Source organism: Scyliorhinus torazame, chromosome 18 (assembly GCF_047496885.1).
Source record: "Scyliorhinus torazame isolate Kashiwa2021f chromosome 18, sScyTor2.1, whole genome shotgun sequence".
Classification (NCBI taxonomy): Eukaryota; Metazoa; Chordata; class Chondrichthyes; order Carcharhiniformes; family Scyliorhinidae; genus Scyliorhinus; species Scyliorhinus torazame.
Window position 1 is genome coordinate 27,201,273 of NC_092724.1, and position 25,915 is coordinate 27,227,187.

Consider the following 25,915-nt stretch of genomic DNA (forward strand, 5'->3'; position numbering starts at 1 on the left):
ACGGGGAGGACGTGCAGACTCCGCACAGACAGTGACCCAAGCCGGGAATCGAACCTGGGACGCTGGAGCTGTGAAGCAATTGTGCTATCCACAATGCTACCGTGCTGCCCCAATGGTAATGCCCCATGCCCCAATCTTTCTCACAACTTTGATTTATGCAAGTTTCCATCAGTAATTCCCTGGGAGATTTGGAGCAACCAACTCATAAACCCTTGTCCAAAGCTCACTGGGATACCAAGTGCCATAACAACGTCAAGGCGATCAGAGTAATCACCGGACATGAGGAATTCACGCTGCATAGTGACATCCAGCAACTAATTCTGGGGAAGCGACGGTGGGTTGAAGATAGATGGCGGTGGTGGGGGATAGGGGCTGAAGAGAAGGGGCAGGGCTAGGATGCGGGGAAAAGACATTAACTGGCATCACGTGAAGTGTCTTTGTGGAACACAATTTGATGCAGTTATCAGCAGGGATTGGGGAGCAACAGAGTGCGGGGTTAATTGGGGGAGGGGTTAATGGGGGAAGGGGTTAAAGAGACGAGAGGTTAATGGGGTGAGGAGTTTTTGGATGAGGGATTAATGGCACCTGGGTTCAATGGAGTAAAGTTGATGAGGTGAGGGATTAATGAGGGGAGGAGGTAATATGGTAAGAGGATAATATGGTGAATGAGGGGCCAACATGCTGAGGAAGTAAGGGGAGGGGAAAATGGGGTAAGAGATTAATGGAGTGAGGTAATGACGTGGGGAGGAGAATAGGGAAGAAGAGGTAATATGGTGAGGGGTTAGCAGGGTGAGGAGCTCACAAGGGAAGGGTATACTAAGGTGAGGGGAATCAGGGTGAGGGGGATTCGGATGAGGGGGACTCGGGTGTTGATGAGGTGAGGGTATAACAGAATCTAGTATAGCAGTAATTTGAGGTCAGACATGTGGTGAGTAGAGTGTTCAGCAGGAAGAGGTGACTTTGAGTTTTTGGATCACAAAGCTCTTTATCACTGAGAGCTTCCCTTACCTCGTGTCTGCCTCTGTTGTGGACTCATTGATCACTGTGATTAGTCAATAACTCCATTATTACCATACCCATATCATGTGACCATCAGCGTGGTAGAATGGGGAATTAAATGGATGCTGGAACTTTTCTATTTAGCAATTCCTATTTTTCTCATAGCTGAATGGCTTCCTCCAATACAATGCTTCTATCTTAGCAGTTGGTCCATTTCTGGGGGTATCAGGCAAGGGGTACACATAGAGTGCACTTGTACACACCAGTACACATAGAGTGTACGTGTATACACCAGTGCACATATAAAGTACTTGTACACACCAGAACACAGAGTTTACTTGTACACACCAGTACACATAGTGCGTATGTGTACACACCAGTACACATGGTGCTTGGACACACCAGTACACATAGAATGTACGTGTACATACCAATACATATAGCATGTACGTGAACACATCAGTACACACAGTGTACTTGTAGACACCAGTACACATAGAGTGAATGTGTACACACGAGTGCACATGTGCTTGTTCACAGCAGTACACATAGAGTGTACTTGCACACACCAGTACACATGTTTGTCCACACTAGTACACATAGTGCTTGTACACACTAGTACACTTAGTGCTCGTACACACTCGTACACTTAGTGCTTGTACACACTAGTACACTTAGTGCTCGTACACAGTACTTGTACACACTAGTACACAATGTGCTTGTACACACTAGTACACTTAGTGCTCGTACACAGTGCTTGTACACAGTGCTTGTACACACTAGTACACATAGTGCTCGTACACACTAGTACACTTAGTGCTCGTACACAGTGCTTGTACACACTAGTACACATTGTGTACTAGTGTGTAAAAGCACTATGTGTACTAGTGTGTAAACGCACTGAGTGCTTGTACACACTAGTACACATAGTGCTTGTACACACTAGTACACATAGTGCTTGTACACACTAGTACACATAGTGCTTGTACACACTAGTACACTTAGTGCTCGTACACAGTGCTTGTACACACTAGTACACATAGTGCTTTTACACACTAGTACACATAGTGCTTGTACACACTAGTACACATAGTGCTCATACACATAGTGCTTGGACACACCAGTACACATAGTGCTTGGACACACCAGTACACATAGTGCTTGGACACACCAGTACACATAGATTTTGCACACAGAGAATATGCAAATTATATGGGTTGATGTAAATTAGACTTGGTTGTACAAATAGACAGGGTTAATCACAGGCACTAGGCTGTGGCAAACATTACCATAATCCCTGGTTTGGAAGTTTCGGAGAGTTTTGGCTCCTATTCCAACAGTAGTGACACCACAAATCTCCACGGTATACAGGGTCGAGGAATTTAGATTCAACAAAGTGAAACTTAGAGTCGAGGAGTTGACTGTAGCAGCTGACAACAAAACAGAATCAGACATGATCAATGAGCAGAAACACACCAGACACAATCCAAGAATATAAGAAGCAGCAGGAAGAGTAGACCATTCGACTTCGAGTCTAATCCACTGCTCCATATGACCACAGCTGAACCTTTGTCTAAACCGTACTTTCCTGCCGGTCCTCACAATCCTTGATCCCGCGAAATCAAAAATCTGTCTGTCCCGGAGCCTTAATGATGTTCAACGATGGAGCGTCCAAAACCCTCTAGGATGGAGAATTCCAGAGATTCACAACCCTTTGACTGAAGAAATTTCTCCTCACCTCAGTCCTCAATGATGGGCCTCTAATCCTGAGACTATGTCAATATGGTCTCCATTCTCTCTCTCTCTCTCTCTTGAGGGGAAGGAACCTCAGTGTCATCCCTGTCAAACCCCTTCAGGATCTTGAATATTTTAATGAGATCAACTCTCATTCTTTGAAACTCCAGAGATTTTAGACCCAATTCACTCAGCCTCTCATCATCAGACAACCCTCTCATCCCAGGGACCAGTTTGGTTGCCGTACTGCCTCCAAGGGAAATATATCCTGTGGTGCGAATGTCTTGCTCATGGTTAATTTATTTTCATAGAATCACAGAATTCCTACAGTGCAGAAGGAGGCCATTCGGCCCATTGAGTGTGCACTAACCCTCTGAAAGAGCACCCTACCTAGGCCCATTCCCTGGTCCTATCCCTGTAACCTAACTTGTACATCTCTGGACAATAAGGAGCAATTTAGCATGACCAATCCACCCAACCTGCACATCTTTGGACTGTGAGGAAACCGTAGCACCCGTAGGAAACCCACGCAGACATGGGGAGAAGGTGCAAACTCCACACAGTCACCCAAGGCCGGAATTGAACCCGGGACCCTGGCGCTGCGAGGCAGCAGTGCCAACCACTGGACCACCATTCAAATATTACTTTTATTTTTGAAATTAAAGTTTTTACAGTGGAGAATGGAGGCATCCGGCTTGGGAAACTGATGAGCAAGAATACAATCCAAACAAGCTTGGGGTTTATTACACTTAATAGGATGGGGGCCATGTTGATGCAAGAGGTTAACAGTTAGACAGGTAAGTTAATAAAATGGCTGTTGGGCTTACTTAGCTGAAGAACTGGAGACAAGTGGCGAGATTTCCTGGTCTTGCCAACTTCTGGCCACTCTCCAGTTTTTCTGCCGTCAGCGACACCAGACCTTGGGCGGGATTCTCCCCTACCCGGCGGGGCGGGGGTTCCGGCGTGATGGAGTGGCGGGAACCACTCCGGCGTCGGGCCGCCCCAAAGGTGTGGATTCCTCCGCACCTTTAGGGGCCAAGCCCTCACCTTGAGGGGCAAGGCCCGTGCCGGAGTGGTTTCCGCTCCGCCGGCTGGCGGGAAAGGCCTTTGGCGCCACGCCAGCCGGCGGCGAAAGGTCTTCGCCGGGCGACGCATGCGCGGCAGCGTCAGCTCACGGCATCTCCGCGCATGAGCAGGGGAGGGGGTCTCTTCGGCCTCCATCATAGTGAAGACCATGGCGAAGGCGGAAGAAAAAGAGTGCCCCATGGCACAGGCCCGCCCACGGATCGGTGGGCCCCGATCGCGGGCCAGGCCACTGTGGGGGCATCCTCCGGGGCCAGATCGCCCCGCGCCCCCCCCCCCCCCCCCCCCGAGCCTGCCCGCGCCGCCTTGTCCCGCCGTTCAAAAGGAGGTTTAATTCACGCCGGTGGGCGAGGGTTGACAGCGGCGGGACTTTGGCCCATCGCGGGCCGGAGAATTGCCGGGGGTGGGCCCGCGACCGGCGCGACTCCCGCCCCCACCAAATCTCTGGTGGTGGAGAATTCGGGACACGGCGGGGGCGCGATTCACGCCAGCCCCCGGCGATTCTCCGACCCGGTGGGGGGGTCGGAGAATCGCGCCCGATGTCACCGCAATGTCTGTGTCTGTTCAAGTAAAACAATTATTCATATGGTTTCCCGGAATTAAGTGAAGCTTTGTAATTAAAAGGTAGTTAATTTGCATTTAATTTGCCTTGCTTGTCGCATTGCCATGGAGATGGGTGGAACTTAGATCAGCTCTTTGTTTTGAAATGATCTCGGCAAATTCAGTTTTTGCATAGCCAGCAGACTAGACTGGCTGAGAGAAAAAGCTTATAGATGGGGCCAGCTTTGGATCTTCTGTCGCTTGGGTGCCAAGAGTTAAAGCCAGACGTACACCTGAGGTAGAGTGAACGCTATCTCGTCCCTGATACAGTCTGCGATTGGGAGCTGATGTTCAGTGGAAAGCAAAGTTGAAAAGGGAAGAAATGACTGGAAGATTTATCTAATTGGAAGAAATCACCGTAATCCTCAGTGACCTACAGTAATCCTCTCAATGAAAGACAGTTTAGTTGCAACCTGGATTTTGTGTGGCGCAGCCCACTGGGAGAATGTAGCCAAAGTAACCAAGTAGCGAAATACACGGAGGCACAGTGATTAGCACTGCTGCCTCACGGCGGCAGGGACATGGGTTCGATTCCGGCCTTGGGTGTCTGTGTGGAGTTTCAACCCCATGTCACCGTGACGTTACTCTGGGTGCTCCGGTTTCCTCCCACAGTCCAAAGACGTGCAGAGTTAGGTGGATTTGCCATGATCAATGTGCAGAGATAGGGCTGAGGAATGGGCCTGGGCAGAGTGCTCTTTCGAAGGATTGGTGCAGGCCCGATGGGCCAAGAGGCCTCCTCCTGCATTGTAGGAATTCTATGGATTAAATGACAGTTAGAGACAGTTGATGAGGCCTGCAGTTTAAACAGAGAAATTGCTAAATTCACTGTGCGGAATGTGGGTGAGGCTTCATCTCAGTTTGGATTTTGGGAGGGAGCTAAATTGAAAGAATTGTACTAGCTTGAGCTAGTGAAGAAAATCCACGTTGATCTCAGAGTCTTGTGGCAAAAGAAAGCAGCCAGCAGAGTAGCTTGTGAGTATTGAGGAAGTAACAAGAACAAGAGACATAGGCATCCACAGTCATGAGGTACAGAATCCATAGAATCCCTACAGTGCCGAAGGAGGCCATTTGGCCCATCGAGTCTGCACTGACCCTCCGAAAGAGGAAAGAGCACCCTACCCAGGCCCACTCCCCCGCCCTATCTCCATAACCCCGCACTTTTATCATGGCAGTCCACCTAACCTGCACATAGAGGGAGGGATTCTCTCACCCCGGGGCCAGGGGTGGCACGAATCGCACCACGCCGCCCCAACGCTAGTCCGCCGATTCTCCGGAGAGCAGAGAACCGGCGGCATTGGCGCCGGCGCAGCGCCAGTCGGGGGCTGCTCTATGGCCCCCCCCCCCCCCCCCCCCCCCCCCCCGGTGATTCTCGGTCCGGGATGGGCCGAACGGCCACGCTAGAAAAGCTGAGACAACCGCCGCCGTCCACACCTGCCGGCGGGACTTTCGCTGTGGATGCAGCTGGGGGCAGCATGGTGGTGGTGGTGGTGGGGGGTCCGACCCCGTGCGGGGGGGGGGGGGGGGGGGGGGGGGGGGGGGGGAGTGCCCGGAGGAAACGCATGCAGACACGGGGAGAAAGTGCAAACTGCACACAGACAGTCACCCAAGGCCGGAATCGAACCCGGGTCCCTGGCGCTGTGAGGCAGCAGTGCTAACCACTGTGCCACCGAGTTGCTCAAGGTAGTAATTGAAACTCTTACATCAGGCAATAACTGGAACTGAGGAGAATTAAAAGCAGCATACTGTGGTCCCTAAAGCAGTAAATAACTTCAAGGTTGATGTGTCTTATCAGGAAAATACTTGGGGGAAGTAAATGGTAAAACTGAGCATGTAACAAAAACACTTAAAACTTATAGTGTTAAGGACTGTTTGTTTTGTTTATTTTAAATTTATAAAGTTTGTATTTTGTCAGAGATTGTGGCAGCTTACTGCTGATTATAGTTCTGGTGATTATATAAAAGCACAATACTGCGAATGCCGGAAATTGGAAATAAAAACAGAAATGTCAAAATGTCAAACATGATTTCCCTTTGGAAAAAACTATGTTGACTCTATCCAGTCATGCTAAGATTTTCCAAGTGCATTTTTCAGATTTCCCAGTGATAAATTCCAACATTTTCCCGATGCTGATGTCAGGCTGACTGGCCTACAGTTCCCCGTTTTTCTCTTCCGACCTTTCTTGAACAGTGTTGTTGCATTTGTTAAATTCCAGTCCATAGGCAGTGTTTTAGAGTCAATACTGCAGCTATCTTGTTTAGAACCCCAGGATATAGGCATCAGCTCCTGCAGATTTAGTCCCTTAATTTTCACCAATACTTTTTTCTACTGGTTACCCATACACACATAGAACTTAGAACATACAGTGCAGAAGGACACCATTCAGCCCATCGATCTGCACTGACCCATTTAGGGCCTCACTTCCACCCTATCCTCGTAACCCAATAACCCCTCCCAACCTTTTGGACACTAAGGGCAATTTAGCATGGCCAATCGATCTGACCTTACATGTACACATGCGCCCACACACACACCCAACAATCTTGCACCCACCCACCCACCCGCACACACATGTGTATGTACGCACACACTTCTGACATAATCCAGCACACAAATACGCGCACACACATGCACGCGCGCACACACATGCACGCGCGCACACACATGCACGCGCGCACACACAAACACCGACATAATTCTGCACACACACCCACACATATATGCATGCATGCACGCATGCACACACGCATGCACAAACAACCGACATAATCCGGCACACACATGCATGCTCTCACACACGCACACAGAAACAACTGGCAATATCCAGCACACACACGCATGCACACACAGATAACCAACATAATCCAACACACATGTATGCACGCATGTGCACACACACATGTGCATATGTGCACAGATGCACACATACACACACATAACCGCCATAATACAGCACACACATGCATGCACTCAGACACGCCGACAACTGGCATAATCCAGCACACACATGCATTCACACACGCAAACAACCAACATAATCCAGCACACACATGCATGCACTCACACATGCAAACAACTGCCATAATCCAGCACACACATGCATGCATGCACACACAGACAACGGACATAACCCAGTACACAAGCACACACATGCATGCACGCACGCTCACCCAAACACCTGATACAAACTGCACACGCACCAACAGAAGGAGGTGTGAACCAGGGAACTGGAGCTGCGCTGTCTGGTATTGCTATTGTGTTGGAGTCAAACCGCTGTGAACCCTGCTCTGGGACTGTGGACGTGTCGCTCTGGGCTGTATTGCATTGGGAGTTATTTTGGAAAGTGCTACTTTTTCTTACTGTGTGTGTGATTCCGGCGGTCTCTGTAGATGATGAGGTAATTCTGCATGCTGCCCTGACACTGTCCCAGTGACAACTCATCCCATTCGAGGACTATCGAGTTTTTCCTGATGTTGGTCACACTGACCTTGCTAGGTCCATGGATTGGCGCTAAAATGAAAAAGCATCATCGAATCACACAGTGCACAAAGGAGAAATACTGCCCATTGTACTCGTACTGCATCTTTGTAAGAGTTTTCCAGTTAGTCCCTAAAATATTAATAATATAAAAAGCTGCAGCCAACAGCTTAGAAAGGTTTCATCTGCGTTAGACTGAAACGATTAATTTGGAAGCTGACACAAAGCCAAGTGAAACCCCGTTAATCAAAGGAGGGTCGAGGGGTTCATCACCTCCTGACTCCTAATCTGATGATCCACAATCCACACTTTGCCAGGAGTAATGTTTTAACAACTCTGACGTGTTCGCAAATCCCCAGCTCCAGGTTTGTCGGGCGACAGCAGCACAAGATACATTTCTGGCCCGAGGGTTTATCATTGCACAGGACGCAATAACTCTACCCACCTTTCGCAATTCATTCTCAAGGTTGTCCCACCTCATTCTGCGGCTCATGCTTCACCCAGTATTAGGTGGGGCTCTGTCGGCCTCGCGGTGCGGGAAGTGAATTGGAACTGGAACCATCCACCTCACACAGAATCAATGGCACCATGTTGATTATCTTGGGCAGCTGGACAGAACCAGGACTCTGAGCTCCTTGTGCCCCACAGAAAATAAACTCTTCACAAAAGGCAAGCGAGAGAAGCATCTCCACCATTGCCCAATGAGCCTTGGATACGATAATCTTCACCATTAGTAAAACCTTGGGGGGTCGATGACGCAGCTTGCAACTTACGTTGTTCCTGAGTGCAGATCGCGCCTGATCCAATGGTGTAGCCACTCATACTTTGGCAGCCACTGCTCTCCTTAGTGCTATTGGTGTGGACGGTGACCTGGTAACGCTTCAGGGGCTCCAGCCCCTCGAACACCTTCTGCAACATTCCTGCAAATAACGACACAACATTAGATGCACTTGACAATTATCCCAGACGAATGCAGAAACATGCCATTCACAACAATGTGAAGGGATTTAAATACTTCATCATCTCAATAAGCACAAGCGGAGGTAAGGAATAGAAGGATATGCTGATAAGAGTGAGATGAACTACAATGGGAGGGGGTTCCTGTGGAACAGGAATCAGAATGGACCAGATGGGCTGAATGGCCCTGTTGTAGACTTGATGCGAAGTTAACATTTGAAGAAACAGCACAGTGTAAAGCAACAGCTTCACTGCCATAAAACACTCACAGAGTAGGCAAGAGCATGGCTTAGCTTAGAATCAAGCTCTCTATCCAGGGCCACCACATCTGAGCAGAACCTTAGCAATACCAGCCATGTAAAATACAAGAGAGCGGGAGCAGGCGGAGGCAATTCAATCCCGTGAGCCTGCTCCCCAATTCAATAAGACCTTGGTTGATCCGATTGTGACCTTAACTCCACTAACTCCACTTTCCTGCTGCCCCCAATCCTCCCCCGCCTCTCCCCCCAACCCCATACCCACATAATCTTCGTAGATCAAAAATCTGTCCAACTCAGCCTTGAATATATTCAATGTTCCAGACTCCACTGCTCTCTGGGGAAGTGAGTTCCACAAACTAAAGACCCCCAGAGTGAAGAATGTCCTCCTCATTTCCATCTTAAATGGGAAACACCTTTTGATTGATTGATTGATTTATTGTCACATGTACCGAAGTACAGTAAAAATTATTTTTCTGCAGCCAAGGGAACATACACAGTAAACTGTACCCCCTAGTTCCATATACACCCCCCCCCACAGCATCTACCCCCCCCCCCCACAGCATCTACCCATCCCCCCACAGCATCTACCTTGTCAAGCTTCCTCAGAATCTCATATCTTTCAATAAGATCACCACTCATTTTTCTAAACTCCAATGAGTATAGGCCCAACCTGCTCAAAACATGGGGCATGTATACAGACACAGGTGGTGAAACATGTTGATGGCCAAGCAGGTAATGCCAGTTGACAGGCAGACAGTATCTATTGATAGGCACTTACCTCTTTCGTTCTTGGTTCTCAGTTGCTTTCTGGGTTGACAGGTGTTGCTCAGAATTCCCACTGACACCAGCTCCAGGATGATGCAGTAGAATCTGACATTGTGCTCAATCCATAAGGCTTTCAGAGTGCGGTTATTCTGGACAGTGATATTCAACCTCGGTGTTCCTGTGCAGAAAAGGGATAGTGAAGGAAGTGAGCGATATAAACAATAACAGGACAACAGCACAATCTGAGCAGGTCCCGCAAATTCCAAACGATCTCTGGATAGTCCCTGAGCTTCGGGAGGGTGGGCAGAATCTCAAGATCTCGCGGGCACGGGGAGTAAGGTGGGTTTCGGATCTCAAGGTCTCTTGGAGGTTCAAGTGGTAACAGGCAGTGAACAGGAATACCCTCGTGATTTCGGGTCTGTATTTTTGACTGACGAGATAGAACCACTTTGGGGATATTTATGGTGTTTTGAAGTTAGATACTGCCTGGTTCCCAAGTAAAAGTTTCATCGACCATTTGATTCCTCTCACAAGTAGAGATATCAGAAGCTGGGACATTATCCCTGTGTGGATGCCCGGTTAATTGCCCGCCCGGAAACACCGATACAAACTGTGTCAGCAGGGTCCCCCTACTCTCCAGTCACTTGGTAACCATTTCAAACGGCATGTTGAAAATGATAAGAATGTAAGACCTAAGCAATAAGCAAAAAGAGTAGACCAATTGGCCCCTCAAGCCTGCTCCACCACCGATCAAGTCTGGCCATTGGCCCTAACTCCACTTTCCCATCTGCTCCCCATATTCCTTAAATCCCCCAAGACCAAAATTCGACTTCAATCTTGAATATGCTCACCGATGGAGCATTCCCAACTCTCTGGGGTAGAGAATTCCAAAGATCCACAACCCTGTGAGTGAAGAGATTCCTCCCAGTCGCAGTTGTAAATAATCGATCCCTTATTTTGAGACAGCGGGCGGGGATTTTCCAGTCCTTCCACTCCTGGGAATGGAAAGTCCTGCCCAAAGTCAATAGACTCTTGGCTGCTTTGCAAATTTTCTGGTCGCACCCACAATGATTCCTGCCACTCGCAAGACTGGGCCGTAAAACACTGGCCCACGGGCAGCACGGTAGCATTGTGGATAGCACAATTGCTTCACAGCTCCAGGGTCCCAGGTTCGATTCCGGCTTGGGTCACTGTCTGTGCGGAGTCTGCACATCCTCCCCGTGTGTGCGTGGGTTTCCTCCGGGTGCTCCGGTTTCCTCCCACAGTCCAAAGATGTGCAGGTTAGGTGGATTGGCCATGATAAATAGCCCTTAGTGTCCAAAATTGTCCTTAGTGTTGGGTGGGGTTTCTGGGTTACGGGGATAGGGTGGAGATGTTGACCTTGGGTAGGGTGCTCTTTCCAAGAGCCGGTGCAGACTCGATGGGCTGAATGGCCTCCTTCTGCACTGTAAATTCTATGATACTTGTCCGTAGCTCAATGCAGCAACATTGTGGCCTTGCAGCTTCGAGACTTGCTGAGTCAGGGATACACAGGTGTGTGCCTGAGACATGTGTCATTGCACGGCAAGGTGTTTTTACGCTTTGATTTCGTCCGCGATTCACCATACCGTTACCGAGCTGTGGCGATAGTCAGAACCCGCCCGCGACCTATCCATTGCGTCTCAACCCCTGACATCATCAGGCTGCTTTGTACCTTCAGGTGGTGCGGCAGGGATGGTGACCGTCTCAGTCTGTGAGGCTCCCACTTTGTTAAAGGCGACTATGGAAATGTTGTACGGTGCCAGCGAGATGGCTGTCTGGTAGGTTGAATTGTTGTGGAGTTTTTGAGTGAAGCTGCTTTTATCCAGCGCTGGTTGGAAGATGAGGCTGTAGCTAGTGACTCCGACGTTGGGTTCAGTCGAGGGCTAAAGAAAAAGTTTCATTGTTAGTCAGATCAAAATCAAAAAGAGAATATCTTCTATTCCCCTTTTCTCTCATGTGTTTATCCGGCTTCCCCTTAACTGTGTCTGTGTCATTCACCTTGTGGCAGGAGTTCTCACATCCTCACAGTCCTGATTAAGATGTTTCTTTATTGGATTTATTAGTCACCATCTTAGAAATAAGAAACACCAAGAAAGGATGTAAAATATTAGGTCTTTTTTGGGGGGATATGTAACGACCTGGCCACTGACGCCCAGTTTGGGTTCTGCCCGGAGCACTCAGCCCCACACCTCATTACAAGCTTGGTTCGAACATGGGCTAAAGGTCTGAACTCCAGAGTTGAGGTGAGAGCAACGGCCCTTGACATCAAGGCTGCAGTTGACCGAACATGGCATCAAGGAGCCCTAGCTAAACTGGAGTCAATGGGAATCAGGAGACTAACCCTCCGCTGGTCGGTGCCATACCTGGCATAAAGGAAGATGGTTGTGGTTGTTGGAGGTCAGTCACCTTAGCTCCAGGACATCACTCCAGAAGTTTCTCAGGCGAGTGTCCTTCGCCAAACCAGCTTCAGCTGTTTCATCAATGATCTTCCTTCCATCATAAGGTTTGAAGTGGGGACGTTCACTGATGATTACACAATATTCAGCACCTTTTGCAACTCCTCGCGGTACTGAAGTAGCCCATGTACAAATGCAGCAAGAGCTGGACAATATCCAGGCTTGGACTGATGAGTGGCAATGACCATCTCCAACAAAAGAGGATCAAACCATCTCCCCTTGACATTCAATGGCATTGCCTTCACTGAACCCCCACTTTCAACACCCTGGGGGCTACAATTGGCCAGAAACTCAACTGGGCTAGCCACATAAATACTGTGGCCACAAGAGGAGGAATTCGGCAGCAAGTTTCTCATCTCCTGACTCCCGAAAGCCTGTCCACCTTCTACAAGGCACAAGTCAGGAGTGTCATGGAATATTCTCCACTTGCCTGGATGAGGGCAGCTCCAACAATTCTCAAGAAGCTCAACACCCTCCAGGACAAAGCAGCCCCGATTAATTGGCACCTGTTCCACAAACTTCAACATTCACTCCCTCCACCATTGACGGGCAGCAGGAGCCGTGTGAACCATCTACAAGATGCGCAAACTGTACCATCTAGATGGACAAAGGCAACAAGTGCATGGGAACGCCAAACTTTCAAGCCACTCACCATCCTGACTTGGAACCATATTGCCATTCCTCCACTGTCGCTGGGTGAAAATCCTGGCACTCCCTTCCTCACAGCACTGTGGGTGTACCTACGCCACATGGACAATTCATTAGATGTGAGCATGACTGGCTAGACCAGTATTTATTGTCCATCTCTAATTGCCCTTGAGAAGGTGGTGAGCTGCAGGCCATGAGGTGTAGGTACACACAGAGTGCTGTCAGGGAGGGTGTTCCAGGACATTTACCGGGCGGGGTACAGTGAAGGAGCGGCGATATATTTCCAAGTCAGGATGTTGAGTGGTTTGGAGGGGAACGTCCCCCAGGTGGTCTTCCTTTGCATCTGCTGCTGTTATCCTTCTAAAAGGTAATGGTAGTGGATTTGGAAGTTACTTTCGAAGGAGTCCTGGTGAGTTGCTGTAGTGCATCTTGTAGATGGTACACGCGGCTGCCACTTGTCCACTTTGGCAGGAAGAATACAAGAACAGTATACTATTTAAATGGAGGACGATTGCAGAACCCGATGGTACAGAATTATCCGGGTGTGCTGGTACATGAATCACAAAACATTGGCACTCAAGGTGCAGCAAATGATTTGGAAGGCAAATGGAATATCGGCATTTATAACAAGGGGAATTAAATATAAAAGTAGAGATGTTTTACTGCACCTTGGTAAGGCTACGTCTGGAATACAGTCTACAGTTTTAATCTCCTTATTTGAAAAAGTTACAGGCCTGGATTCTCTGTTCTGGAGACACTGTGCTCCCGCCAGCAAAGAATCGGGACCGGTCTCCACTGGCCTAGGAGTGGGCCCAGGTGTGCGTCTCTCTCCTTAGCCCAGGTGTGCGTCTCTCTCCTTAGCCCAGGTGTGCGTCTCTCTCCTTAGCCCAGGTGTGCGTCTCTCTCCTTAGCCATGCAAGCATATGCATGGCTGAGTGTTCACCGGATTCCATCGGAATGCCGGTATCCAGTTGCCATCTTGATCCCAACGTCCGGCAGCAGCCCCCCCCCCCTCCCCCATGTTGCTAATCCTGACCCCCTCCCCTACTGGCAAGGAGGGGCATCCTCTCCTCCCACAACGAGGATAAAGGGTCACCCCTCCATAGTATGCATACATGAGGGCTACGTGGTTTCACTTCCTTTTATTCACAGCAGGCAGTGCTCAGCCGCTTTTGATGTGGTGAAGAGCTGTCAATCATAGCACGAGTGTTTATCCATTGTTTGTCCAGTGCCGCCACAGTCGGACGGGAGCCGTGCCGCTGGCCGGGAGGGGCTTCAGCGAGGGCTGGGGGGACTTTGTGAGGGGTGGTCTGGGGGTGGTGAGTGGGTGTCTAGGGGGGCACTATCTGGCAGGTCGGGTCCGCGCGCAGCCGGCGCCGTGTTGAATGGCGCGACCGCTGCAGGTCATCTCCGTATGCATGCGCGGCCATGGACCCGGCAATTCTCCGGCCATTTATTTTGTAAAGGCCGTGCGTTATTACGCGACGCGGCTGCTAGCCCCTCACCGGGCGGAGGATCGGTGCTGGGGCCTTGCCGATTTTTTCATCGTGGAACTCAACACATTTTCAGGACATAGTCTCAGAATCGGAGAATCTTGCCCAATAAGTCTATGGTGTACGATGGAGATGAGGAGAATTATTTTCTCTCAGACGGTCATTAACCCGTTTTGGGGGGGGGGGGGTGGCGACAGGCAGGAAAGTGGAGTTGATACATAAACAAATCAGTCACGGTCTTATTGAATGGCGGAGCAGGTTGGAAGGGTTGAATGGCCTCCTCCTGAGCTCTTTGTCCCTACGCGAGATGGAGAAAGGGGGAGATGGACAGCGATATGCAGAGACAGAGGGATATTCAGACATAGAGGGAGAGACACAGAGAGAGGGAAAGACAGCTAGAAACAGAGAGAGAGAGCGATCACTCTGCTGCCTGCCCTCACCTGCCATTGCAGTTTCACATTCCTCTGGCCTGGGCAGCTGGGACTGAAGCCATCAGTAAATTCCCAGTGGAGATGCAGGCTCTGGGTGATTTCTGTTAAAGAAATAAAATCACTTCATTGTAAGCTCTGTCTGTCAGTAACTGTTAACATTAACACACAGGAACAGCCTCCTCTTCACAAGACACGTCAGTTTGATAACCTGACCCTCCTATCCTGACCCTCCCACCCTGACCCTCACACACTGATGTCCAATCTCACCCTAACCCTCCAACCCTCACCCTTTCGACTCCGATCCTCACCCCTGACACACTGATATCCAAACCTGCCTCTCCCACCCTGACCAACCAACCCTGACCCTCCAATCCTGGCTCTCCCATCATGATCCTCCCACCCTGACCCTCCCACCCTGACCCTTCCACCATGATCCTCCAACCTGACCTTCCAACCCTGACCCTCCCCCCGACACACTGATATCCAAACAGGCCTCTCCCACCCTGACCAACCAACCCTGATCCTCAAACCTTGACCTTCCCACCCTAACCCTTCCACCCTGACCCTCATTACCTGACCCTCCCATCCTGACCATCTCACCCTGATCCTCGCATCCTGACCCTCCCATCCTGACAATTCTACCATGATCCTCCCACCCTGACCCTCCAACCCTGACCCTCACAGTCAGCCCCTCCCACCGTGACCCTCGTACCCTGGCCTTCACACACTGGCCCTTGCATTTTGAGTCTCACACCCACACCCTGACTCCTCACATCCTGACCCCTCCCACAGCACCACCCCCACCCACACACACACACACACACACACACACACACAACCAGCACACTGTCCGTTGGGTTTTCCATGAAGATAATCCATTTTTTTAACCTGCTGGAATGAAGATAATTTTACTCCATTCACTCCAGATGCTTCCGTGGGAATGGAGAATCCTTCGAATTTGGAGCTTGAAGGCAGCTGTAGATTCCAGATGGATTGTGCAGGTGTCTGAAATAATCAACACACAGCATTCAAAATCAAAATCAGGGAATTGAAATTCTATCAAATCCCATCCAGCCTCCTCACCTTCCCACTGGATCTTATCTTTATTTCAGAGTTAACTCTTTCAATTTAATGCCGCGTTCACATTTCCGAGTGAGAAATTGATCCCGCCAGTGAGTGGGAAATTGATCCCGCCAGTGAGTGGGAAAGTGATCCCGCCAGTGAGTGGGAAATTGATCCCGCCAGTGAGTGGGAAATTGATCCCGCCAGTGAGTGGGAAAGTGATCCCGCCAGTGAGTGGGAAATTGATCCCACCAGTGAGTGGGAAATTGATCCCGCCAGTGAGTGGGAAAGTGATCCCGCCAGTGAGTGAGAAATTGATCCTGCCAGTGAGTGGGAAATTGATCCCGCCAGTCAGTGGGAAATTGATCCCGCCAGTCAGTGGGAAATTGATCCCGCCAGTGAGTGGGAAATTGATCCCGCCAGTGAGTGGTAAATTGATTTCGCCAGTGAGTGGTAAATTGATCCCGCCAGAGAGTGGGAATTTGATCCCGCCAGTGAGTGGGAAATTGATCCCGCCAGTGAGTGGGAATTTGATCCCGCCAGTGAGTGGGAAATTGATCCCGCCAGTGAGTGGGAAATTGATCCCGCCAGTGAGTGGGAAATTGATCCCGCCAATGAGTTAGAAATTGATCCCGCCAGTGAGTGGGAAATTGATCCCTCCAGTGAGTGGGAAATTGATCCCGCCAGTGAGTGCGAAATTGATCCCGCCAATGAGTGAGAAATTGATCCCGCCAGTGAGTGGGAAATTGATCCCGCCAGTGAGTGGGAAATTGATCCCGCCAGTGAGTGGGAAATTGATCCCGCCAGAGAGTGGGAAATTGATCCCGCCAGAGAGTGGGAAATTGATCCCGCCAGTGAGTGGGAAATTGATCCCGCCAGTGAGTGGGAAATTGATCCCGCCAGTGAGTGGGAAATTGATCCCGTCAATGAGTGGGATATTGATTCTGTCAGTGAGTGGGAAATTGATCCCTCCAGTGAGTGGGAAATAGATCCCGCCAGTGAGTGGGAAATTGATCCCATCAGTTAGTGGGAAATAGATCCCGCCAGAGAGTGGGAAATTGATCCCGCCAGTGAGTGGGAAATTTATTCCGCCAGTGAGTGAGAAATTGATCCCGCCAGTGAGTGGGAAATTGATCCCGCCAGTGAGTGGGAAAATGATCCCGCCAGTGAGTGGGAAATTGATCCCGCCAGTCAGTGGGAAATTGATCCCGCCAGTCAGTGATAAATTGATTCTGCCAGTGAGTGGCAAATTGATCCCGCCAGTGAGTGGCAAATTGATCCCGCCAGTGAGTGGGAAATTGATTCCACTAGTGAGTGAAAAATTGATCCCGCTAGTGAGTGGGAAATTGATCCCTCCAGTGAGTGGGAAATAGATCCCGCCAGTGAGTGGGAAATTGATCCCATCAGTTAGTGGGAAATAGATCCCGCCAGAGAGTGGGAAATTGATCCCGCCAGTGAGTGGGAAATTGATCCTGCCAGTGAGTGAGAAATTGATCCCGCCAGTGAGTGGGAAATTGATCCCGCTAGTGAATGGGAAATTGATCCCGCCAGTGAGTGGGAAATTGATCCCGCCAGTCAGTGGGAAATTGATCCCGCCAGTCAGTGATAAATTGATTCTGCCAGTGAGTGGCAAATTGATCCCGCCAGTGAGTGGCAAATTGATCCCGCCAGTGAGTGAGAAATTGATTCAACTAGTGAGTGAAAAATTGATCCCGCTAGTGAGTGGGAAATTGATCCCTCCAGTGAGTGGGAAATAGATCCCGCCAGTGAGTGGGAAATTGATCCCACTAGTGAGTGAAAAATTGATCCCGCTAGTGAGTGGGAAATTGATCCCTCCAGTGAGTGGGAAATAGATCCCGCCAGTGAGTGGGAAATTGATCCCATCAGTTAGTGGGAAATAGATCCCGCCAGAGAGTGGGAAATTGATCCCGCCAGTGAGTGGGAAATTGATCCTGCCAGTTAGTGAGAAATTGATCCCGCCAGTGAGTGGTAAATTGATCCCGCTAGTGAATGGGAAATTTATCCCGCCAGTGAGTGGGAAATTGATCCCGCCAGTGAGTGGGAAATTTATTCCGCCAGTGAGTGAGAAATTGATCCCGCCAGTGAGTGGGAAATTGATCCCGCCAGTGAGTGGGAAAATGATCCCGCCAGTGAGTGGGAAATTGATCCCGCCAGTCAGTGGGAAATTGATCCCGCCAGTCAGTGATAAATTGATTCTGCCAGTGAGTGGCAAATTGATCCCGCCAGTGAGTGGCAAATTGATCCCGCCAGTGAGTGAGAAATTGATTCCGCCAGTGAGTGGGAAATTGATTCCACTAGTGAGTGAAAAATTGATCCCGCCAGTGAGTGGGAAATTGATCCCTCCAGTGAGTGAAAAATTGATCCCTCCAGTGAGTGGGAAATTGATCCCGCCAGAGAATGGGAAATTGATTCCGCCAGTGAGTGAGAAATTGATCCCACCACTGAGTGGGAAATTGATCCCACAAGTGAGTGAGAAATTAATTCCGCCAGTGAGTGGGAAATTGATCCCGCCAGTGAGTGGGAAATTAATTCTGCCAGTGAGTGTGAAATTGATCTCGCCAGTGAGTGGTAAATTGTTTCCGCCAGTGAATGGGAAATTGATCCCGCCAGTGAGTGGGAAATTGATCCCGCCAGTCAGTCGGAAATTGATCCCGCCAGTGAGTGAGAAATTGATCCCGCCAGTGAGTGGGAAAGTGATCCCGCCAGTGAGTGAGAAATTGATCCCGCCAGTGAGTGAGAAATTGATCCTGCCAGTGAGTGGGAAATTGATCCCGCCAGTGAGTGGGAAAGTGATCGCGCCAGTAAGTGATAAATTGATCCCGCCAGTGAGTGAGAAATTGATCCTGCCAGTGAGTGGGAAATTGATCCTGCCAGTGAGTGAGAAATAGATCTCGCCAGTGAGTGGGAAATTGATCCCGCCAGTGAGTGGGAAATTGATCCCGCCAGTGAGTGGGAAATTGATCCCGCTAGTGAGTGAGAAATTGATCCCGCCAGTGAGTGGGAAATTGATCCCGGCAGTGTGTGAGAAATTGATCCCGCCAGTGAGTGAGAAATTGATCCTGCCAGTGAGTGGGAAATTGATCCTGCCAGTGAGTGAGAAATTGATCCCGCCAGTGAGTGGGAACGTGATCCCGCCAGTGAGTGAGAAATTGATCCTGCCAGCGAGTGGGAAATTGATCCTGCCAGTGAGTGGGAAAGTGATCCCGCCAGTGAGTGGGAAAGTGATCCCGCCAGTGAGTGAGAAATTGATCCCGCCAGTGAGTGGGAGATTGATTCTGCCAGTGAGTGAGAAATTGATCCCACCAGTGAGTGAGAAATTGATCCCGCCAGTGAGTGGGAAATTGATCCCGCTAGTGAATGGGAAATTGATCCCGCCAGTGAATGGGAAATTGATCCCGCCAGTGAGTGGGAAATTGATCCCGCCAGTGTTGAGGGAAATTTATTCCGCCAGTGAGTGAGAAATTGATGCTGCCAGTGAGTGGGTATTTGATTCCACCAGTGAGTGAGAAATTGATCCCGCCAGTGAGTGGGAAATTGATCCCGCCAGTGAGTGGGAAATTGATCCCGCCAGTGAGTGGGAAAATGATACCGCCAGTGAGTGGGAAATTGATCCCGCCAGTCAGTGGGAAATTGATTACGCAGTGAGTGGGAAATTGATTCTGCCAGTGAGTGAGAAATTGATCCCGCCAGTGAGTGGGAGATTGATTCTGCGAGTGAGTGAGAAACTGATCCGGCCAGTGAGTGGGAGATTGATTCTGCCAGTGAGTGAGAAATTGATTCTGCCAGTGAGTGGGAAACTGATTACGCAGTGAGTGGGAAATTGATTCCATTAGTGAGTGGGAAATTGATCCCGCCAGTGAGTGAGAAACTGATCCCGCCAGTGAGCGGGAGATTGATTCTGCCAGTGAATGAGAAATTGATTCTGCCAGTGAGTGAGAAATTGATCCCGCCAGTGAGTGGGAAATTGATCCTGCCAGCGAGTGGGAAATTGATTCTGCCAGTGAGTGGGAAATTGATCCCGCCAGTGAGTGGGAAATTGATTCTGCCAGTGAGTGGGAAATTGATCCCGCCACCGAGTGGGAAATGGATCCCGCCAGCGAGTGGGAAATTGATTCTGCCAGTTAGTGGGAAATTGATTCTGCCAGTGAGTGGGAAATTGATTCTGCCAGTGAGTGGGAAATTGATCCCGCCAGTGAGTGGGAAATTGATTCTGCCAGTGAGTGGGAAATTGATCCCGCCACCGAGTGGGAAATGGATCCCGCCAGCGAGTGGGAAATTGATTCTGCCAGTTAGTGGGAAATTGATTCTGCCAGTGAGTGAGAAATTGATTTTGCCATTCTGCCAGCCACTTTCATTCTTAGGACATGATGTGTTTATTTTACCTTGCGCCTTTGATTCATATGAATTGCAGATTGTCTGGAAAAAGAGATCAGATTGAATGGAATTAATGTTAAAAATCAATGAACCTTAATTTTACTTCCAATTATCAGTTTTTGCACAGGCAGATTTAATGATTAAAATTATCTTTCTCCAATAAATGCAGATCTATGGGTTCAACTATTACTCAAGAATGGATATGCTCACTTCAGAATGACACACCCCGTGCTGTACCTGTCCTGGGAGGGTTTGATGGGGACAGTGTAGAGGGAGCTTTACTCTGTATCTAACCCCGTGCCGTACCTGTCCTGGGAGGGTTTGATGGGGACAGTGTAGAGGGAGCTTGACTCTGTATCTAACCCCGTGCTGTACCTGTCCTGGGAGGGTTTGATGGGGACAGTGTAGAGGGAGCTTTACTCTGTATCTAACCCCGTGCTGTACCTGTCCTGGGAGGGTTTGATGGGGACAGTGTAGAGGGAGCTTTACTCTGTATCTAACCCCGTGCCGTACCTGTCCTGGGAGGGTTTGATGGGGACAGTGTAGAGGGATCTTTACTCTGTATCTAACCCCGTGCTGTACCTGTCCTGGGAGTGTTTGATGGGGACAGTGTCGAGGGACCTTTACTCTGTATCTAACCCTGTGCTGTACCTGTCCTGGGAGTGTTTGATGGGGACAGTGCAGAGGGAGCTTTACTCTGTATCTAACCCTGTGCTGTACCTGCCCTGGGAGTGATATGATTGCCCATATATATTATTCTGTTTTGTACACAAAATTAAAAGCTTTGCTGTGCTGATTTGTGAACTGTTAGTGGGAGGCAGTACTGAGAATGTCAGGTAAAATTTGAAGAGACAGTCCTTATACCTGGTTCCACTTTCCAGAGGTAAGTCTGCGATACCGAATTTGATTATCGATCTTTCTGACTTCCGGATTTTCCCAGGTCAGGGTGAGTATTCCTGATGATCTCGCCAGCTCAATGTCTTTTCTCCGAGGTGCATTATACCTGACTAAAAGTGCGAGAGTTCAAACAAAGGAGAATTAACCTTGATTCAAGTTATGTTGTTCTCTACAAATGTAGTTCCCTGTTCCCAGATGCCTCTGTTCATCATGTTGCTTTGTAGGGATTTGCAACGGCGGCCCCATTCCTCGTAATGGTGCCAGGCCACGCCTGGCCAAGCTGTGCCACACCCCTCATGGTGGTGCCAGGCTAGGCTAGGCTGTGCCTTGCTGGACCACACTCCTCATTGCGGTGCCAGGCCAGGCCAGGCTAGGCCAGGCTGTGCCTTGCTGGGCCACACTCCTCATTGCGGTGCCAGGCCAGGCCAGGCTAGGCCAGGCTGTGCCTTGCTGGGCCACACTCCTCATTGCGGTGCCAGGCCAGGCCAGGCTAGGCTAGGCTGTGCCTTGCTGGACCACACTCCTCATTGCGGTGCCAGGCCAGGCCAGGCTAGGCCAGGCTGTGCCTTGCTGGGCCACACTCCTCATTGCGGTGCAAGGCCAGGCCAGGCTAGGCTAGGCTGTGCCTTGCTGGACCACACTCCTGATAGCGGTGCCAGGCCAGGCCAGGCTGTGCCTTGCTGGACCACACTCCTCATTGCGGTGCCAGGCCAGGCCAGGCTAGGCCAGGCTGTGCCTTGCTGGACCACACTCCTCATTGCGGTGCCAGGCCAGGCCAGGCTAGGCCAGGCTGTGCCTTGCTGGGCCACACTTCTGATAGCGGTGTCAGGCCAGGCCAGGCTGTGCCTTGCTGAGCCACATTCCTCTGAGCGGTGCCAGGCCTGGCCAAGCCAGGGTGTGCCTTGCTGGGCCACCATCCTTAACTGTAGTTTCTTTAAGTTTTTTTCTAAATTTGGCAGAAACCTCACAGGTTGTGGCTATTACAGCTAGTCAATTTATGTTCCCTTGACCATCAGAATAGTCAATGCCCACCGAGACAGTGCCTGGGAAAAGCAGGGACATTTATGCAGTTGTTTCATTGTTTCAGTTACAATATGGGAATTGTTAGAGATTCCTGATCCCCATCCTAGGCCCTGACCTCCGCTCCCAGGCGTTTCATCAATGACTGTTTCAGACCAGGGTCACTGTAGGCTTTGATTATCGTCTGTGGCAGATACAAACTGCCCATGGTTCCTGTCCATCATTCTCTGTAGAAATAGCCTGAAAATAGTTGGAATCCACGAGAACTGTCCCATCTGACCAAATATCTGGCAGAAATGCAGCAGGAATCTGGAGAGGAGCAATAGAGGTTCTACCTCATGTGTAGTCGATTTTAAACATTAACTGCTGGCCCCACGCTTCCCCCCCCACTGCCCCAACTCCCCCCAGCCAACCCCTGAATTCCAAACTTCCAAACGGGAAAGCTTGGCTAAAAATGAATCACAGGTATTGTCCGTGTAGCAACCCTTCGTCAATTGTAGAGCCTCTTGTTTTAATCTGAGATTCCAGCTGATTGAGTAATAGCAAGTGGAGATGGTCCTATTCACAACTCATTGGCCCAAAGCAAGAGGGACGTGGACGGGACCTGACACACCGACAAGAGCCCAACTCACCTGAGTTCTTTGGCACAATGTAGAGCTTTTTCGATCTAACCCTTGAGCCCCCAGCTGTTGCTTCCACCCAGAAGGTCAGGTTCTTTTCCAGGTAAAAGTTGTTGCGGGGCACGATGTACCAACTTTCATTCCCAGCCAGGAAGGACCTGTGTTTCTTGCACGTGTCGCAACTGAAAAAATAAAAGAGTGAAAACCTCAGAACAGGAAAAAGGCGAAGTGGGAAAATGACCCAAGCTCCAGCATCTTAAGTCAGGTTTTGATCAGGAATCTCTTTTGTTGACCCTGGAACAATCAGTATAAGGTGGGCGGAAACAATTTGCCCGTATCCCGTTTCTCTGGCGTTTTCTCTAATCGACCGGTAACTAATTGGGCAGGGGGCGTGGGAGGCGGTGACTTATTGCCGCTGAACTAGTAATCCCGAGACTCAGGCTAATGGGGACCCGGGTTCGAATCCCAGCACTGCAGATAGTGAAATTTGAATTCAATAAGAATCTGGATTTGAAAATCTAACGATGACTATGAAACTATTGTCGATTGTCGTAAAAACCCATCTGGTTCATTAAGAACATAAGAACATTAGAACTAGGAACAGGAGTAGGCCATTTGGCCCCTCGAGCCTGCTCCACCATTTAATGAGATCATGGCTGATCTTTGTGGACTAAGCTCCACTCTCCGGCCCGTGCACCATATCCCCGAATCCCTTTATTCTTTAGAAAGGCATCTATCTTTTTCTTAAAAACTTTTAAAGAAGGAGCCTCAACTGCTTCACTGGGCAAGGAATTCCAGAGATTCACACCCCTTTGGGTGAAGAAGTTCCTCCTACACTCCGTCCTAAATCTACCTCCCCTTATTTTGAGGCTATGCCCCCTAGTTCTGCTTTCCCCGACCAGTGGAAACAACCTGCCCGCATCTATCCTATCTATTCCCTTCATAATTTTATATGTCTCAATAAGATCCCCCCGCATCCTTCTAAACTCCAATGAGTACAGTCCCAGTCTACTCAACTTCTCGTCATAATCTAATCCCCTCAACTCTGGGATCAACCTAGTGAATCTCCTCTGCACTCCCTCCAGTGCCAATATGTCCTTTCTCAGGTAAGGAGACCAAAACTGAACACAATACTCCAGATGCGGCCTCACCAACATCCTATACAATTGCAGCATAACCTCACTAGTCTTGAACTCCATCCCTCGAGCAATGAAAGACAAAACTCGATTAGCCTTCTTAATCACCTGTTGCACCTGCACACCAACTTTTTGCGACTCGTGCACCAGCACACCCAGGTCCCTCTGCACAGCAGCATGTTTTGTCATCTTACCGTTTAAATAATAATCCATTCTGCTGTTATTCCTCCCAAAATGGATAGCCTCACACTTGGCAACATTGAATTCCATCTGCCAGACCCTAGCCCATTCACCTAACCTATCCAAATCCTTCTGCAGACTTCCGGTATCCTCTGCACTTTTTGCTTTACCACTCATCTTAGTCTTCAAACTTTGACACATTGCACTTGGTCCCCAACTCCAAATCGTCTATGTAAATTGTGAACAACTGCGGGCCCAACACTGATCCTTGAGGGACCCCACTAGTTACAGGTTGCCAACCAGAGAAACACCCATTTATCCCCACTCTCTGCTTTCTGTTAGTTAACCAATCCTCTACCCATGCTACCACTTTACCCTCAATGCCATGCATCTTTAGTTTATGCAGCAACCTTTTGTGTGGCACCTTGTCAAACGCTTTCTGGAAATCCAGATATACCACATCCATTGGCTCCCCGTTATCTACTGCACTGGTAACGTCCTCAAAAAATTCTACCAAATTAGTCAGACACGACCTACCCTTGGTGAACCCATGCTGCGTCTGCCCAATGGGACAATTTCCCTCCAGGTGCCCCGCTATTTCCTCCTTAATGATAGATTCCAGCATTTTCCCTACAACCGAAGTTAAGCTTACCGGCCTATAATTACCCGCTTTCTGCCGACCTCCTTTTTTAAACAGTGGTGTCACGTTTGCTACTTTCCAATCCTCTGGGACCACCCCAGAGTCTAGTGAATTTTGATAAATTATCACTAGTGCGTTTACAATTTCCCTAGCCATCTCTTTTAACACTCTGGGATGCATCCCATCAGGGCCAGGAGACTTGTCTACCTTTAGCCCCATTAGCTTGCCCAATACTGCCTCCTTAGTGATTACAATCATCTCAAGGTTCTCACCTATCATATCTTTATTTCCATCAGTCACTGGCATGTTATTTGTGTCCTCCACTGTGAAGACTGACCCAAAAAACCTGTTCAGCTCCTCAGCCATTTCCCCGTCTCCTATTATTAAATCTCCCTTCTCATCTTCCAAAGGACCAATATTGACCTTAGCCACTCTTTTTTGTCTTATATATTTGTAGAAGCTTTTACTATCTGCTTTTATGTTCTGAGCCAGTTTACTTTCATAGTCTACCTTACTCTTCTTTATGGCTTTTTTAGTAGCTTTCTGTTGTCTCCTAAAGAACTTCCCAGTCCTCTAGTCTCCCACTAATTTTTGCCACTTTGTATGTTTTTTCCTTCAATTTGATACTCTTCCTCACCTCCTTAGATATCCACGGGCGATTTTTCCCCTTTCTACCGTCTTTCTTTTTTGTCGGTATGAACCTTTTCTGAACATTGTGAAAGATCGCTCGGAAGGTTTTCCACTGTTCCTCAAATGCTTCACCATGAAGTCTTTGCTCCCAGTCTACCTTAGCTAGTTCTTCTCTCATCCCATTGTAATCGCCTTTGTTTAAGCACAAAACACTAGTGTTTGATTTTACCTTGTCATCCTCCAACTGTATTTTAAATTCCACCATATTGTGGTCGCTCCTTCCAAGAGGATCCCGAACTATGAGATCATTAATCAATCCTGCCTCATTACACAGGACCAGATCTAGGACCGCTTGTTCCCTTGTAGGTTCCATTACATACTGTTCCAGGAAATTATCCCGGGCACATTCTATAA

General features: G+C 49.2%; 1 protein-coding gene and 1 long non-coding RNA gene across 2 annotated transcripts; both read right to left on the reverse strand.

Moving 5' to 3' along the window:
* Positions 1-2,226: 2,226 nt before the first annotated feature.
* Positions 2,227-12,390, reverse strand: LOC140395771 (interleukin-6 receptor subunit beta-like). The gene is made up of 6 exons (XM_072483928.1): positions 12,355-12,390; positions 11,566-11,776; positions 9,886-10,050; positions 8,664-8,810; positions 7,774-7,923; positions 2,227-2,429 (listed from the first exon to the last, which is right to left on the reverse strand). Exons 1-6 carry the CDS (start codon positions 12,388-12,390, stop codon positions 2,227-2,229), a joined length of 912 nt encoding a protein of 303 aa, XP_072340029.1.
* Positions 12,391-14,967: 2,577 nt separating this feature from the next.
* LOC140394786 (uncharacterized) lies at positions 14,968-22,986 on the reverse strand. Its single transcript, XR_011936003.1, has 5 exons — positions 22,928-22,986; positions 21,243-21,385; positions 20,387-20,420; positions 15,810-15,926; positions 14,968-15,022 (listed from the first exon to the last, which is right to left on the reverse strand). It is a non-coding gene; the product is annotated as an uncharacterized lncRNA (long non-coding RNA).
* Between the last annotated feature and the right edge of the window lie 2,929 nt (positions 22,987-25,915).